Consider the following 14,292-nt stretch of genomic DNA (forward strand, 5'->3'; position numbering starts at 1 on the left):
ATGAATATAACAGACTGCAGCCAAACACATTTGGAAGCTGTTAGTCTAAGCAGCAGTGCCCTCTGCTGTCCATATGTTACATGACTCTGTATGAGCACAAGCACAGACAGGAATGTCTTTAGACATGAGGAAGAGTAATTGAGACTCTCTGGACGCAGACCTCTAATTTAATGCACTGTCAAACCATTCAGTCTCATAATAAACATTGCGTGGGGTGGACAGAACTGTCTTCTAAAATGAATTTAATGACCCAGGGTGCGTCACAAAAAGGAAAGGCAATGAGAGCACATAGCAATTTATTTTATTGATGGCACACTGTAGGTATGGTATTGCTCGTTGCAGAATGCAGTGTATGGGAGGTGAAAGTAACAAAAATTAAATATTAAATGACAATTCATTAAATGTTAAATTTAAACAAGTATCACATATTGAATTTTAGCATCAAATAGTAAATACTAGCATTAAATATTAAATTCATGTATCAAATGTTAAATTTTAACATCAAATAAATTCAACATTGAATATTAAATGCAAGTATTGAATGTTAAATACTACTATCGAATGTTAAATGCAACAGTCGAACGTTAAAAACTAGCATCAAACATTAAATATGAGCTTTATACATTCAATGTGTCTTTTATCCATTCGATGTGCGCTTTATCCATTCAATGTGCCTTTTATCCATTCGGTGCGCACTTTTTCATTCAATGTGCTTTTTATCCATTCATGCATGCACTTGCAAACTGTCAATCAATCCCATCGGCCCCGCCCATTCCCCCCACACCTTCCACATCGGAGAGATTGGTGTTCCTCCTTGTTACCGATTCACCTGTTCAGCCAATGAGAGGCTTTGATTTTCAAACTGAAATACGGTAAACAATAATGTGTGATAATGGGGCACAGGTAGACACTGTGGAAGTTTGACATTTCTAGGAGCCCCACTGTCTGAAATGCACAGGGGATACCAAATAATACCGCCATAGACTAAGATGTTGTTAGCTGTCTAATTTGGTATCCCCTGTGTTTGACACTGTCAATCCCAATCTTGTGTGTGTACTGTATATAAAATAAATATATAAACAAATACGGTATCTGTAAACAATTATGAATTTTTAATGTCATTTACACGACTCGTGTTTATTCCACGCGTAACAGCACAAGCCACAGAGCAACAACATTCGTGAAAACTTTCGTGATCATTTACTTTCAACTTTCAAGTTTTGAAATACCAAAAATATATTAAAAATAGGCTACTTTGAAATCGGCACAATCGTTTATGAACAGGTAGGTCGCATAGTTAATACATTAAGCATTAATTATTTAAAGCTTGTTTTAGCTGCGCATGTCAAAGACGTTTTTATGAAAACAAACTATAACTGATTATACACATCACAAAGAAATCGTGCCGTCCTGTCAAAAAACTTAACATTCAATATGTGATACTTGCTTAAATTTAACATTTAATGAATTGTCATTCATTATTTAATTTTTTTACTTTCACCTCCCATAGCAGTGGGAGCAGATGTCCAGTACTAAGTTTTTTTTTTCTCTTGTGTAACTTATATAATGGATTTGTCAATGTGCAGATCTAGTTTACTGTACAAAGAACATACACATTTTATGCTCTTTTTAAAGAACTTTTCCATTAATCATCACTTATGTTTTAAGGCTCAGATTATCACTATCATTATCATTAATAAATAATAATAATTATAGACAAACAGAAATAGACTGCTGAGCAAAAATAGATCCAAAAGGATAAAAGGCTGAGCTAGGTAGTCAACAGGAATGAGGGAACATAATACAACTGTATTTTAAGGTCAATAAATATATTTAATAGAGAATTAAAAAGAACAGAATGTACTTGACAAAAAACACAGCACTGTATAACTATATATATATATATATATATATATATATATATATATATATATATATATATATATATATATATATATATATATTACCTTGATGCTGTATGAGCTCATTAAAGGTGGATACATTGATTTGTGATTTACAAAAACCAAAAACAAACGTGTGAGAGGACTCAGTCAAAGAGAAGCTCTCATTCAAATGTTTTCTGAATGGCCTGTTTTTGCAAGGAGGAACACAAAAATGATCATGTAAGTATTATTCCATGTGTTTTGTGAGTATGTGTAATTGTTTGGTCGGCCATATAGAATTGTAGGGAAACTTTATGATTTTCTGATGTGCTTCAATGCACATTAATTTATATTCCTGCAATTACCCTGAGTAATCCTTGCCAATAAAGTGGGTGGTATTTACTGAGTATACAAAAGTACTTCAGGGATAATAAATAAACAATCTCTAAATGGAGGAGGCAGATGATTGTTTCATGTGAATAAACAAACAAAAAAGCAAGGAAGCAGTCTTTTGATTTTTTCATTTTATTTACAAGTTGAGGCAATGCCCACACACCCAAGAGGGCAGCAAGATGCAACAAAACTGCAATTCAAAAAGTTTTAATACAAAAATTATACATATATAAAAATAAAAAAAAAAAAAAAAAATTGTAATGAATGAGTACAAACACAACCTGCACAAAATTATTCTTACAAGAAAAGTTTTAAACCTTCTGGATGTTTTCGGGTTACACATGGCATCAGTGAACGTTTTGTTATCATATAACTTAGAGCTTATGTTCGTCCTCATCAGGGCCATACTATTTTGTCAACAGCTTGAGGGAAAGCCAAGCGTATCATGCACATAATAGAGAACCGCTAGTGGTTTAGTAACACATTGTCTAAACACAAGGCTTGCTTATGGAAGGAGTGCAAATGAGTTGGAAAATATCCAGGTGGACATACATTGAACAAAAACTGTAACCACAGGATAACGGGAAACGGAGTTAGCAATGTAGGCACATAATCACAAAATAGTAGCTTTGCTATCCTATGGTTCCATATTTTTTAATGTCATATTTGGGGGGTTAACATTGAATAACTTTTTTAGTATTCAACGCTTACTGTATTCAATGCTTTTCACCGGGTCTCATTTGTCATTCTTCCTTGCATTCATTCAAAATTAACAACAGAATCACACTATTCCAAAACACACTGCCAAGCTAAGCAGATGCAGAGTTTGAATTCAACTGTTTATTTACATTTAAACATAAAGTCTCAAGTCTTTAAGTAAGTCCTATTTTTTGAAAGAGGTCAAATGTCTGTTAATCTTACAAAACTAGAACCAAACAACAAAGTTATATATTTCAAGTTCTCTGAAGCACTCTCAAGGTGTTTATTTCTCGTGATTTTTTTTTTCCTTTAAAAAATAGGAGTTAATTAAGACTGTAAGTAACGCTTTGAAAATATGGCACACTTTTTTAAACATTGTACTTGCTAGAAAATGAAAATACTCCATGAAAGTTCACAGAGGTCTGCGTTTATTCCATTCTCCACTCGTGAGGGTGGAATAACTACACTACTCCATGAACATTAATGTAGTATCTTATAAACCTAAACATTACTTGGACACATCCTGTGACAACAAACAAACTCTCCACTGAATGTCTTATTTAAATCCATGTATGTGAGATTGCTGCACACAGTGTTAGTTTTTTTTGCCAGTTGCCTTCGTCAGGTTTCTGCTTGTATTAGATAACAAAGAACAGGATGACCAAGATATAGTAGGCCCAAGAACTTGCTACAGATATAACATCTGAACAAAGACTGCTAGCTTGAAGAACAATACCTGCAAAAAAAAAAAAAATTAAAATGTGTAGAAAAAATGCACAATATTAATTGCACCGATTATTTTTTTTCTTTTATTTTTTTTAAACAAATCACAGTAAGAATATCCAAAAATTCTAATATCAAATCGACGCTTCATGAAATCCTGTTTTTGTACGTTTATTAAAGACAAAAATGTAATAAGATATGGGTGAAACATCTGATTGAAGACCTAGCATTAAGGGACCAGTTGTAACCCTGTTTATTATTATTATTATTAATTTTTTTAGCAGACACCCTTATCCAGAGTGACTTACAATTGTTAAAAAAAATATCACGTTATTTTTACATACAATTACATTATTTTTTATATACAATTACCCATTTATACAGTTGGGTTTTTACTGGAGCAATCTAGGTAAAGTACCTTGCTCAAGGGTACAGCAGCAGTGTCCCCCATCTGGGATTGAACCCACAACCCTCCGGTCAAGAGTCCAGAGTCCTAACCACTACTCAACACTGCTGCCCTACCATATTTATAAAAGACTTACCATGTGCATGCAGGGGCTGGAATGTTTTTTCGGGGACTGACGAATCAGTGGTGTACTCTAGAGAAAACAACGTGGAACAATTGAGATTACAAACAGGTTCAAAAGTAGGCTAAAGAAAATTAGAACAACAACAAAAAAAACAGTATAGACACTTAATACTAATAGGCTAACTGACATGACAGATGTTTATTGTAAAATGTGTTATATTTCATATCAATAGTAACTGTTTTGGTAATGTGGTTTGGAAAAAGAAAATAATAATTAAGAATATTATACGCCATCGAAAAACACTATAGCTTCCTATAACATACTGCAATACATACTATAGAATATTTTAGAAAACTATAGTGTTTTTGGCCGGTGCTACAGTATTTCTTTATTTGTGCGCCAACTATCACAGTCATTTATACACTTTTTTATTTTAATAACATGCAGAGAAGTAGGCAATTAAATCAAAGAAAATGCAATACTATACATTTACCTGACTCTCGGACATCTGCTGTTGGCGGTCTCTGCTCCACAGTGACCTTTGTGCTTTCTGTCCGTTTTATTAGCAGGGGATACCAGGACTCATCCGGATCCTGGATCCACTCAGTTGCCTCACAGTAAATCTCGCCCTGGTCTGAATGTTGCAGCTGGAAGATGGTCAGCAGGTATGTTGTCAGACCACTTCTGTCCAGGCGGAGGTGCCCTGATTCAAGTCTGTGGTGAAAAGCCGTTCCAGCCTGCAGGATGAATTCTCTTGTGAGAGTGACGATCTCCAGGGTCTCCCCTCCTGTCTGCAGGAACCAGGAGATGGACAGGTGCGTGTGCTGGGAGGTTCGCTTGGACACATCACAGGACAGACTGAGGGACTCTCCCTCAACTCTCCGAATTGATAGAGCTGAGATTCGGGCCTGAAGTGTATCTGGAATGACTAAATAAACAGACAGAGCCATCTGATTACCAATCTAAATGTGTGTATTTGTGTGCAGTATTTAAACGTTCATAATACGGAACATAATACATAGTTATTACCCTATAATGTAAGGAAGGCAACACCATTAGAGGTGCTGCTGTAATGGCCAGTGCCCCGTGTCGATGAGATGAGATGAGGTTAAAAGCTCTGTAACCACGAATGCAGACCAGCCTGGTTCTTTTGCATAGTGGTAAAGGTGCTTGTTTGCAATGGGCCTCTTACATTGATGCTGGGACTTGGATCTCATACATTGGCTGCAGTCGATCGCTGAGGTTAAAGGGGGGAAGAAGGCTACAATGTATTTGCTGAGTTGAAAATAAATGTCTCGTCTACAGACATATTGCACTGTAAAGCCAACACAGAAACAGGAAGAGGACTTCTGCATCAAAGAGGGCCTTTACTACTGCATTTATTTCTTCATGTTTGTTCATATGTTTTCAAATATTTAAGATGCCAACTAAGAGTACTGAGATTTAATATCCCATACATTCTTAATCACAATTATGCTCTGTTTCTATGTTGAACAGCTGTATGGCAGCTGTGTCAGGCTGTTTAAACTGAGGCACCCGGATCACTGGAAGTTTATGATCTCATTATTCTTTAGCTTGACTGTCTGTCATCCTAAGAGGTTATGGCTGCTATTGAGACACTAGGTTTTTATGTATATTCATCTCTGGGCTCAGTCAGTGATCATATCCCTGTGTCTGTTGGAATGTGGGTTGGGACAGAGCTACAGTAGATGAAATATGTGCCAGGCAGCTGGTGTATGGCCCCAGTATTCTGTCATCACATAAGCTGGTGAGCAGAATAAAAAATGGCAGGATCATAAGTTAGTTTGTTTAGATCAGTTTGCTGCATAACTATGGCAAACAATGGGAAATTCAGCATGGAAAACAAGATCATCTCTATATAAAAAGCTCACTTTGGTAAATGCACAGGAATGCTGACATGCACCATGCATTTCCCATACTTTGGTATTGGTTTACAGTGCTTTACCGTGTTGTTTTTCCATACTTCACTGTGATTTATCTTGCTTGGCTATACTGTACTATAAATTGCTCATTTTATACCAAAGCAGAATGCAGACTACAGCAGAACAGTATTTACAATGTTGTCATAGCAAGCTGAAAATACTATGTTATTTATGGCATGGAAAAATACCATATAGTTCAGTGAAATGTATACTGTAAAAGTATTACAGAACAGACAGTGTGTATTAAACTAATACCAGAACTATGACCTCTAGCAGGTAGTCACAGAATCATGCCAAATCAATTCACATAGTGACAGAGTGGCAAGGGTAGTAGCCGCAAGCATTCTTAACAATTCATCTGACACCAACAAAGCGTGAAAATGAACCTTCCTGGAGTACACTACAGCTTTAAAACAAATAAACAAAATCCAATGGAAAACAAGGAACAATGCAAGGAAAAATCTGGCTTGATTTCAGCAGCGTACCTGTGAGGATTGTCTTGTCACTGTAGGCTCCATAGTAGACAGAATCTGTATTGGGAGTGTAGCACTCGTATTCTCCTTGGTCGTGCACTTGTAGTTTGGTTATGTGCAAGAGCACTGAGTCTGTGCTGGTTCTCTCGATGTAAATGTCTTGCATTCTCACTCTGTGCCGATAGAGAGCGTATGTGAAGTGAGGGTCTGCTGTGCTCACAATATGGATCTCCACGCTGGGGGAAGCAGGCCGATAAATGGACCAATGGAAGTTCTGTTTTGGAGTGCCTTCATAGCCTCTCACTTTACATGACAGAGTAACATGAGAGCCTTGTGCGCGGAAAAGAGGGCCTCTCTGTGTTTCTACCACCCGCTGCCCAAAGTGCACACCTGAAAAACACAATATTGAATCATATGTGCTGTGTCTGTGAAGAGGGCTTGTATTGTACTTGCCAATTCTTAGACTTTTAACTCATGCCAGTCTATAGCTCCAGGAGTCTCCTCCCAATTTGGATCAAAGCTACCTGGTATAGGGAAATCCTATTAGCAATAACTAAACCCAGTGGTGCAGATTAAAGATTAATTAGTGGGGTTCCGAAAAATATAATGTTATACATCCTCACGTGATGCTACAACTGTTTAAATAACATTCCTGTAATTTTTCTTTTCATTGAGAACTTTTTACACACAACCTTAAAATCAGTTTCAAAGTTTTTTTCAAAATGGGCGCTCTAGTGCACTGGGGTTTGAGATCTGTCCTCTAAATCACTGTAGGAACAGTGTACCACTTCACGGATCATTATTGCTGTGTTACCTGTTTGACAATGTAGGCAATAATCCTTACACTATTAGTGCACTAGAGCGGACATTTAAAAAAAAAAAAAGCTTTAAAACAGACTTTAAAGTTATAAGTGTAAAAAGTTGTCAGGGTGTTATCAGTGCAAAGAAAAATTATGGTACGTCATTTAAACAGTTGGGGACGTGCAACGCTATATTTTTCAGAACCCCGATACTTACTCTTTAACATCTGCTTCACTATGTCCAGTTTGCACCATATTGTTTCTTAAATTCAATAAAATGTTTACAGTTCAAAATTATGTGTATTATAACAAAGTATAGCCCTCTCTCAGATAATTGACTGAGCTTCTCTTTGACTGAGTCCTCGCACAGAGAATGGAAGAATGTATCCCCCACACAACTTTTACATGAACTTGTTTCTTTCCCTGGATTTTACTTTCAAATGCATTATTTTAATTTTTTCCTATGCTGCTCCAAAATATTGCATGTTACATTTCTTCAGCGTTGTTCTGCAAGAAACTACTCAGAAAACTCACTGCAACATACTAAACTGTTTCTTACAAAATTTATACAGTTATCAGAAGAAAATGCATTTGCCTTTGCACAAAATAACACCCTAAACTGATGCATTGTGTTGTTTACTGTACATTGTTAAGCAATTAAATGGACATCTCAAAACTGCCAGCAATACCTTTCACCAAATAAACTAATATATACATGTGATGCAACTTATAAAGGTCAAACTAATTGATTGTGTTGATAGCAGTAACTTACCACAAAATGTCATGAAGAAAATACCTGCAAACATCAGGTCAACCTTATTCCCGTACATCTTCATACTGTAGTCTCCGAAATCAGCAATACTTTGCTGTATCTCCTCCACACACAGCACACTTTATAAAGCTGGAGCTTTGCAGGGTTGGGTACTATTAAGACAATGATACCTGTTGCAAATAAAAAGATAAGCTCAAGGAACAGAAGATTTCTTGTATGATTGGAGGTATCAACAAGTTGCTTAAAGTTTGATTAAAGCTGTTTGTAATAGCTAATCCGGTCCTGATTTGACAAACCTAGTTTCACTGTGGTACAATGACCTCATTTGCTGGTCAAAGAGAGTTAATTAAGTCAGTAAGTTCTGTGTTTGAACTTTTTCATTATATCATCAGTAATGAAAAGAGGGATCTGATTCCTTATTTGACACTTGAAACATTAGTTATATGGCTGCTGTTTAGTTACATATTTGCACGGTTTTGATTACCCCATGCACATGTACTTTCATGTCTTTGCTAAATTATGTGAACTATCTGTATTGTTATGATTCATATAGTAAATGCATGTTCAATTGTTTTGCAAACTACAGGCATTTGAATGGTTTCCAAATTAAGAAAGGATAATATATTCACTTTCTGTTTCCAAGCTTTGAAAATCAGTCCCTAAAAGTAAGTCACACAGAGAGCCAGCTTCAGATTTCTAATTGATGAGGCAGCTGCAGTACACATCAACTTAAGCTGTGTTTCCTTCACTTCAAGTACAGAGGAAACCGGGTAGAATTAAAGTATCCTGGTTGAAGTCCTGGCAAGTAGAAACCTGGGCACTAGATATTGTGGGCAAACATTGCTCTGCATTCAGAATCTGAAAAGGAACCACCTTAGACTGTAACCTAAAAGGTGACATGATAAAGGCTTCATTTTTATTTGACTGTGAAATGTTATCAGGATCCCTTTCATCTTGGAAGTCTTTATAAGATATCAGGTCAACAACAGTTCTCTTTTTTATCTTGCTTTCAGTTTCAGTCTGGTTTAATTTGATATGAGAAATTATATATATATATCAAACAATAGTTAGTTAACATAAATCTTAGTTTAAATTCTGTGGGCCCAGTTCACAGAATTCTAAACACCATTTTGACTTGTAAATCAAGTTAGTTGTTCATGAACATCTTACAGTGATACATTTCCCATGTCATGTACATCTATTCACTGCACAGGTTACACATCTCAACATGTATCTTCATTTTAAAACATGGTTTGTGGTCCTACACTAGGTTAAAGAAATGTCTGTTTGCAGGCCTTGCTTTTTGACAGTCTTTAGAATTTAAACTAAGATTTATGTTAACTAACTGTTTTGTTTGTTATTAATTTTAGAGTAAAGACCTTGAGGTCTATATGTTTTTAAACAACTCTTAAATGACTTTGAAGTTCATCAGCATCATGGGTGTCAAACTCCAGACCTCGAGGGCCGCAGGGTCTTCTGGTTTTCATCCCAACTTAACATCTCAATTAACTTAATTGATCTAATTATTCAATTGGACGTGTTTAATATGTTCTCAAGGTCTTTTACCGTTAATGATTTTAAAAATGTACTTGATTCAAGGTACACGACCTATAAAACATTTTGAGGCCTGGAGAGAAGTGTTAAATGTGTCCAATTAATCAAATAATTAGACCAATTAAGTAACTGGGAGCTCGGGTGGAACGAAAGCCAGAAGACACTGTGGCCCTCCAGGTACTGAGTTTGAGACCCCTGATCTGTATAGTTTTAAAGTGTCTTTTTTTGTTAACTTTACTGGAATGTGTGTTTGTTTGTTTTTTTTAACCAGGTTTAACTCTTGGCATGTGAAAACTTCAAAATGTCATATTCTTGTCAGCCCACAGTTCATCGCTTTTGTTTAAAATTGCTGAAATTGATTTTTGTTGTTATTCAAAGCAATAGTGGTAAGATTTGATATTCTTCATTTGATTAACTATGCTATACATTTCTTCATCAGTTTATAATGGGACTCCATTAAACAATACTATAACCTTTTCAAACTTTAATAAGGACAGCGTAATCATGTTATTCTGGTAGTATTTCAATTCCACCAGTACTGTTTGCAGTTTTAACATACATGTTGAGTTATAAGGTGTTATGGATTTTAGCTCCACTAGGGGTCAGTCAAGTGCAGTCCGCTCTCTTCTGGTGTCATCAGGCATTTGTTTGAATGGTGTGGTATTATGTATAAAAACCAGCATTATTTTCCAGATCGCCCTGGTAATACCGTATTATCTTGAAAATAAGTCCATGCACCCTAAGACTATTGGACCATATTTGAACACCCTGTTGTGTGTTATTGCTTTCATGCCACTAACTTAAAAATAAAATACATGTCTATGTAAAAATTGAAAATTGTTTGTATGTTTTTTTTTTACTGCAATCATAATCTGTGAACAGAAAATGTAATATTCCCAAAACAGAAAAATGCAGAAGTGTGACCATAACACACATACAACCCATATTAGAAGTCAAAGAACAGTACAAACACAAATACCAATGTGTTCAAATGTCTTGCCTATATAAACCATTTACTGTCTTCAAATTGTGATATGAATGAGCTAAAGTGTATGCAGATGAGAAAAAGGTGTTGTCATCACTGAAGTCACAATGCTGAAATTAAAATGCCACCAAACCCTCTTTGTGAATTAGAAAAAAACACAATGTGCCTGTAACAACCTTGGAATAAAAAGACCATTTTACTTTGGAAGCTGCACATGTTTTTTTTTTAATTTACTTGACATTTGATTTTCTTTTTGAAAAGAATGCTGTTGTAACTGTGGCATGGTATTCACTGTCCAAACACAAACACATGCTTTAAATTATACCATGACCATTTCAATGGCTAATCTTTTGAACAGGAGGTTAGAGATCCATGGGCTTAAAGATTCAACAGAACAATCTTGGTTTTTGAAAGTTCCTTTTTTCCTGTAGGCGTAATGCCTGCTCTTTTTTTAACAGCTAAAAAATCTTCCCAAATAATACGGACCCAATTTCTCTCATTTCAGAGAGGGACTCATTCATTATGTGGACTTTGTGTTTTTAAGCAGTCACACTCAGCACATCAAAGTGTATTTAAAGCATTCAAACTCTTTCAAATCTCATCACATTATCACAGTACAACAAGAATACAAATCATTTAAATATTTTTAGTACAGTATAAACATTATTTCAAGGTTTCGTGTAATGTTGACCCTATTGCTTCATTAGCATGTTATATTAAAAAAAATGCATAGCATTAATACAATGTGGTATAAATACAACTTAAACTACATCATAATAATGCAATAAGCTTTAGTTTAAATAAAACAAAAAAAGAGAAAAAAAATGGTTACCTCGTTTCGAAATTCCCACCACTCCTGGACTTGTCCAAGAAACCTGTTACTTCAGTTTAAACCAAATCCAAAGCCGAATGTCGGCATGTACCAACCAGGTCCAAGGGAAAGGGGTGAAAGACTTCACGTGTCAGAAATGTATTTTACATTTAGTTGTTTGTGTTTATCTTTTGTGTTTCTTCTGCCCTTTTGACTTCTGCTGGATAATTCAAATGTGCAGGAAAAGCAAACGCCCCTACATAGCACAGGGGGTGTTAACATGTGAAAACAGTGCACAGAAGCATGCACAGCACATGCAGACATCCATTCTTGGGAGGGGGGACATGAAGACACACCTTATTGTGTGGCATCCAGAGAATTGTGAGGCCTGTACCATTTAATGTGGTGCAAGGTCACTCGTAAACGTTCATCGGAACACTTTATCACTTCCAGTTGGATATTATAACTATTAGCAGCTGAACAGAGAAGACACATGAAGTAAAAAAGATAATAATCTTTGGTAATGTGCAGTTGTAAATTGATCTGAAAGAAGCCACTTACTCACACTGAAACTTTTACATATTATGCATACAATGTTGGTAATTATTAGTAGCTAAAAACAAAACTCTTCTTCTTCTCCTTCTTCTTCTTCTTCTTTAGTCATTTAGCAGACACTTTTATCCAAAGTGACTTACAGAGACTTCACAACTGCTGCAGCAGAGTCACTTACAATAGGACCTCGGTCTCATCCGAAGGTACCAGTGTGTTCAAATATGTCAAATAGAGTGAAGAGTGATATGGATTTCAAAAGAATAATAAAGCATAAAATGCACCTCATTATATATAGTGGGTACTTCATGAACGATAATGGACTACTGTAGTTGTTCCTAATGAACCTAATGAAACTAAGTCAATAATAAGTGTAGTGTATACATTTTCCATTACAGTATATATATATATATATATATATATATATATATATATATATATATATAGAATGCATTCCTGTTAAAAATTAGGAAACGGCTCCACTTTGAATCCACTATGGAAGGGACTCTCTTAGGCTGCTGCACTGTCACACTGTATACTGTGAAATAAATTTGATAAGTTGATGACAATTAAAGTTTCAAAAATACTTTTGCAAACAAAGCTGAAATAAACATTAACAAAACGATTGGACTTTATGCAAGACAGCATCGATGTACTCTAGATATATTTATACTGTAGGTAATAATTTCTTAATTACTTTATAAATCTTGTATTTAAGTGTTGGAAAAATATGTGTGCCCTTTGCAATTGACAAACTGTTAAATGTTTGAAGTGCATTACAAGGCTACTAACTGGTAGAGGAGCTAAAGTGTCCGAGGTGTGAATGCAAGTGCAAAAAATGCTACAAAAAAATTCTCATCTTTTTTCATTCGGGTGTGTTACTAGTTCTGCCACACCATCAATCAAAGCTGCTGTCAAAGTCTCCTTTATGCATATATTAATATTTCTTATGTTCATATTGTATAACCAACTGGTTCAGTTAAAGAGGATAATTCACAAGAGCTTTCACAAAATAAACTGACATTGTTGACAATACACAACCCAGTTTGTTTTCAAGTTGAAAAAGATCTCAAACATGTTGGGTTGCTTGGCATGAAATGAGCAATACATGCATGTGTTTATCAAGAATTCAGAATGTGTCTATATTATTTTCACATGTAAACTGGACAATATTCATTTGTGTTTTGGTAAAGGCAGAGAATGGATTTTAAAAGCAATAAAACAACAATATAATGTCTAAATAGATGTAACATATCTAAATAAATGTTTCCTGAAAAATTATTACATATTTAAATGTGCTGCGTACCAACCAATTTAAAAAAAAAAAACATATTGTTTTCAAATATATTGTATGAATATGAGCTTTATAGGTGTTTATTGTAAAATGTTATCAGTATACGAAAAAGAATAATTGTCATTAAACTGTACATTTAATGCTGATAAGCAGAGTGACATTAACGAGAGGGATATTAATCTGTCTTGACTGTATAATGTATAATCAGTTTATTGAAGTGTTGAAAATAAATACATTGGGTCCTATTTAAGGGGTGATGGTGATGTATTGAAATACTGCAGCTGTTTAAATCATTACATTACAGCTCTATCCCTTTGTGGGGCAAGAGAATGACCCTCATAAATGTTCACTGTGGTAAATCAGCATGTCAAATTAGAAATGTTCTTATGTTTATATAATACATTAAGCACGCTTTGTAATTTTTTTTAACATGCAAATGGTGTGGATATTCTGTACTCTTCTGAGTCAGAATTTCTAGGATTGTATAAAACCACCTAATTAAAAATGAAAACCTAATTTCAGAAAACCTAGATAGTGTAATTTGATGATCTTTTCTCTTCTCATTAAAACAGCTGCAAACAGCTGCTGCAGCAGTTGACTTAATAATACATTCTTAACAAATCACTTATCACATGCAATACATTTACTCACATATTGAAAACTGGAATGAAGTTTAGATGTGTGAGACTGTACATGGGACGAATAGGGTAACTGTAGTTTTAGAAAAGTGTTTCTTTAATCTGGTTCAGGACTCTCAGCCACCCCATTTAACTTTCACCTTATCAAGCACTGTTTGGTCCCTTGCACTAGGTTGAGTGCTATGGGTGACTTTTAATATTTAGGTCCTAGGCTTGGGAACACTACTCTTCTTTTTTTAATAATT

The 14,292-nt window shown here is 35.1% G+C and overlaps 1 protein-coding gene across 1 annotated transcript; it reads right to left on the bottom strand.

Moving 5' to 3' along the window:
* Positions 1 to 2,402: 2,402 nt before the first annotated feature.
* LOC117405932 (immunoglobulin superfamily member 3-like) lies at positions 2,403 to 11,835 on the bottom strand. The gene is made up of 6 exons (XM_034009471.3): positions 11,588 to 11,835; positions 8,217 to 8,386; positions 6,657 to 7,034; positions 4,722 to 5,156; positions 4,241 to 4,297; positions 2,403 to 3,711 (listed from the first exon to the last, which is right to left on the bottom strand). The coding sequence occupies exons 2-6, from the start codon at positions 8,278 to 8,280 to the stop codon at positions 3,614 to 3,616; spliced, it is 1,032 nt and encodes a 343-aa protein (XP_033865362.2). The 5' UTR covers positions 8,281 to 8,386; positions 11,588 to 11,835; the 3' UTR covers positions 2,403 to 3,613.
* Positions 11,836 to 14,292: the final 2,457 nt, after the last annotated feature.

Source organism: Acipenser ruthenus, chromosome 9 (assembly GCF_902713425.1).
Source record: "Acipenser ruthenus chromosome 9, fAciRut3.2 maternal haplotype, whole genome shotgun sequence".
NCBI lineage: Eukaryota > Metazoa > Chordata > Actinopteri > Acipenseriformes > Acipenseridae > Acipenser > Acipenser ruthenus.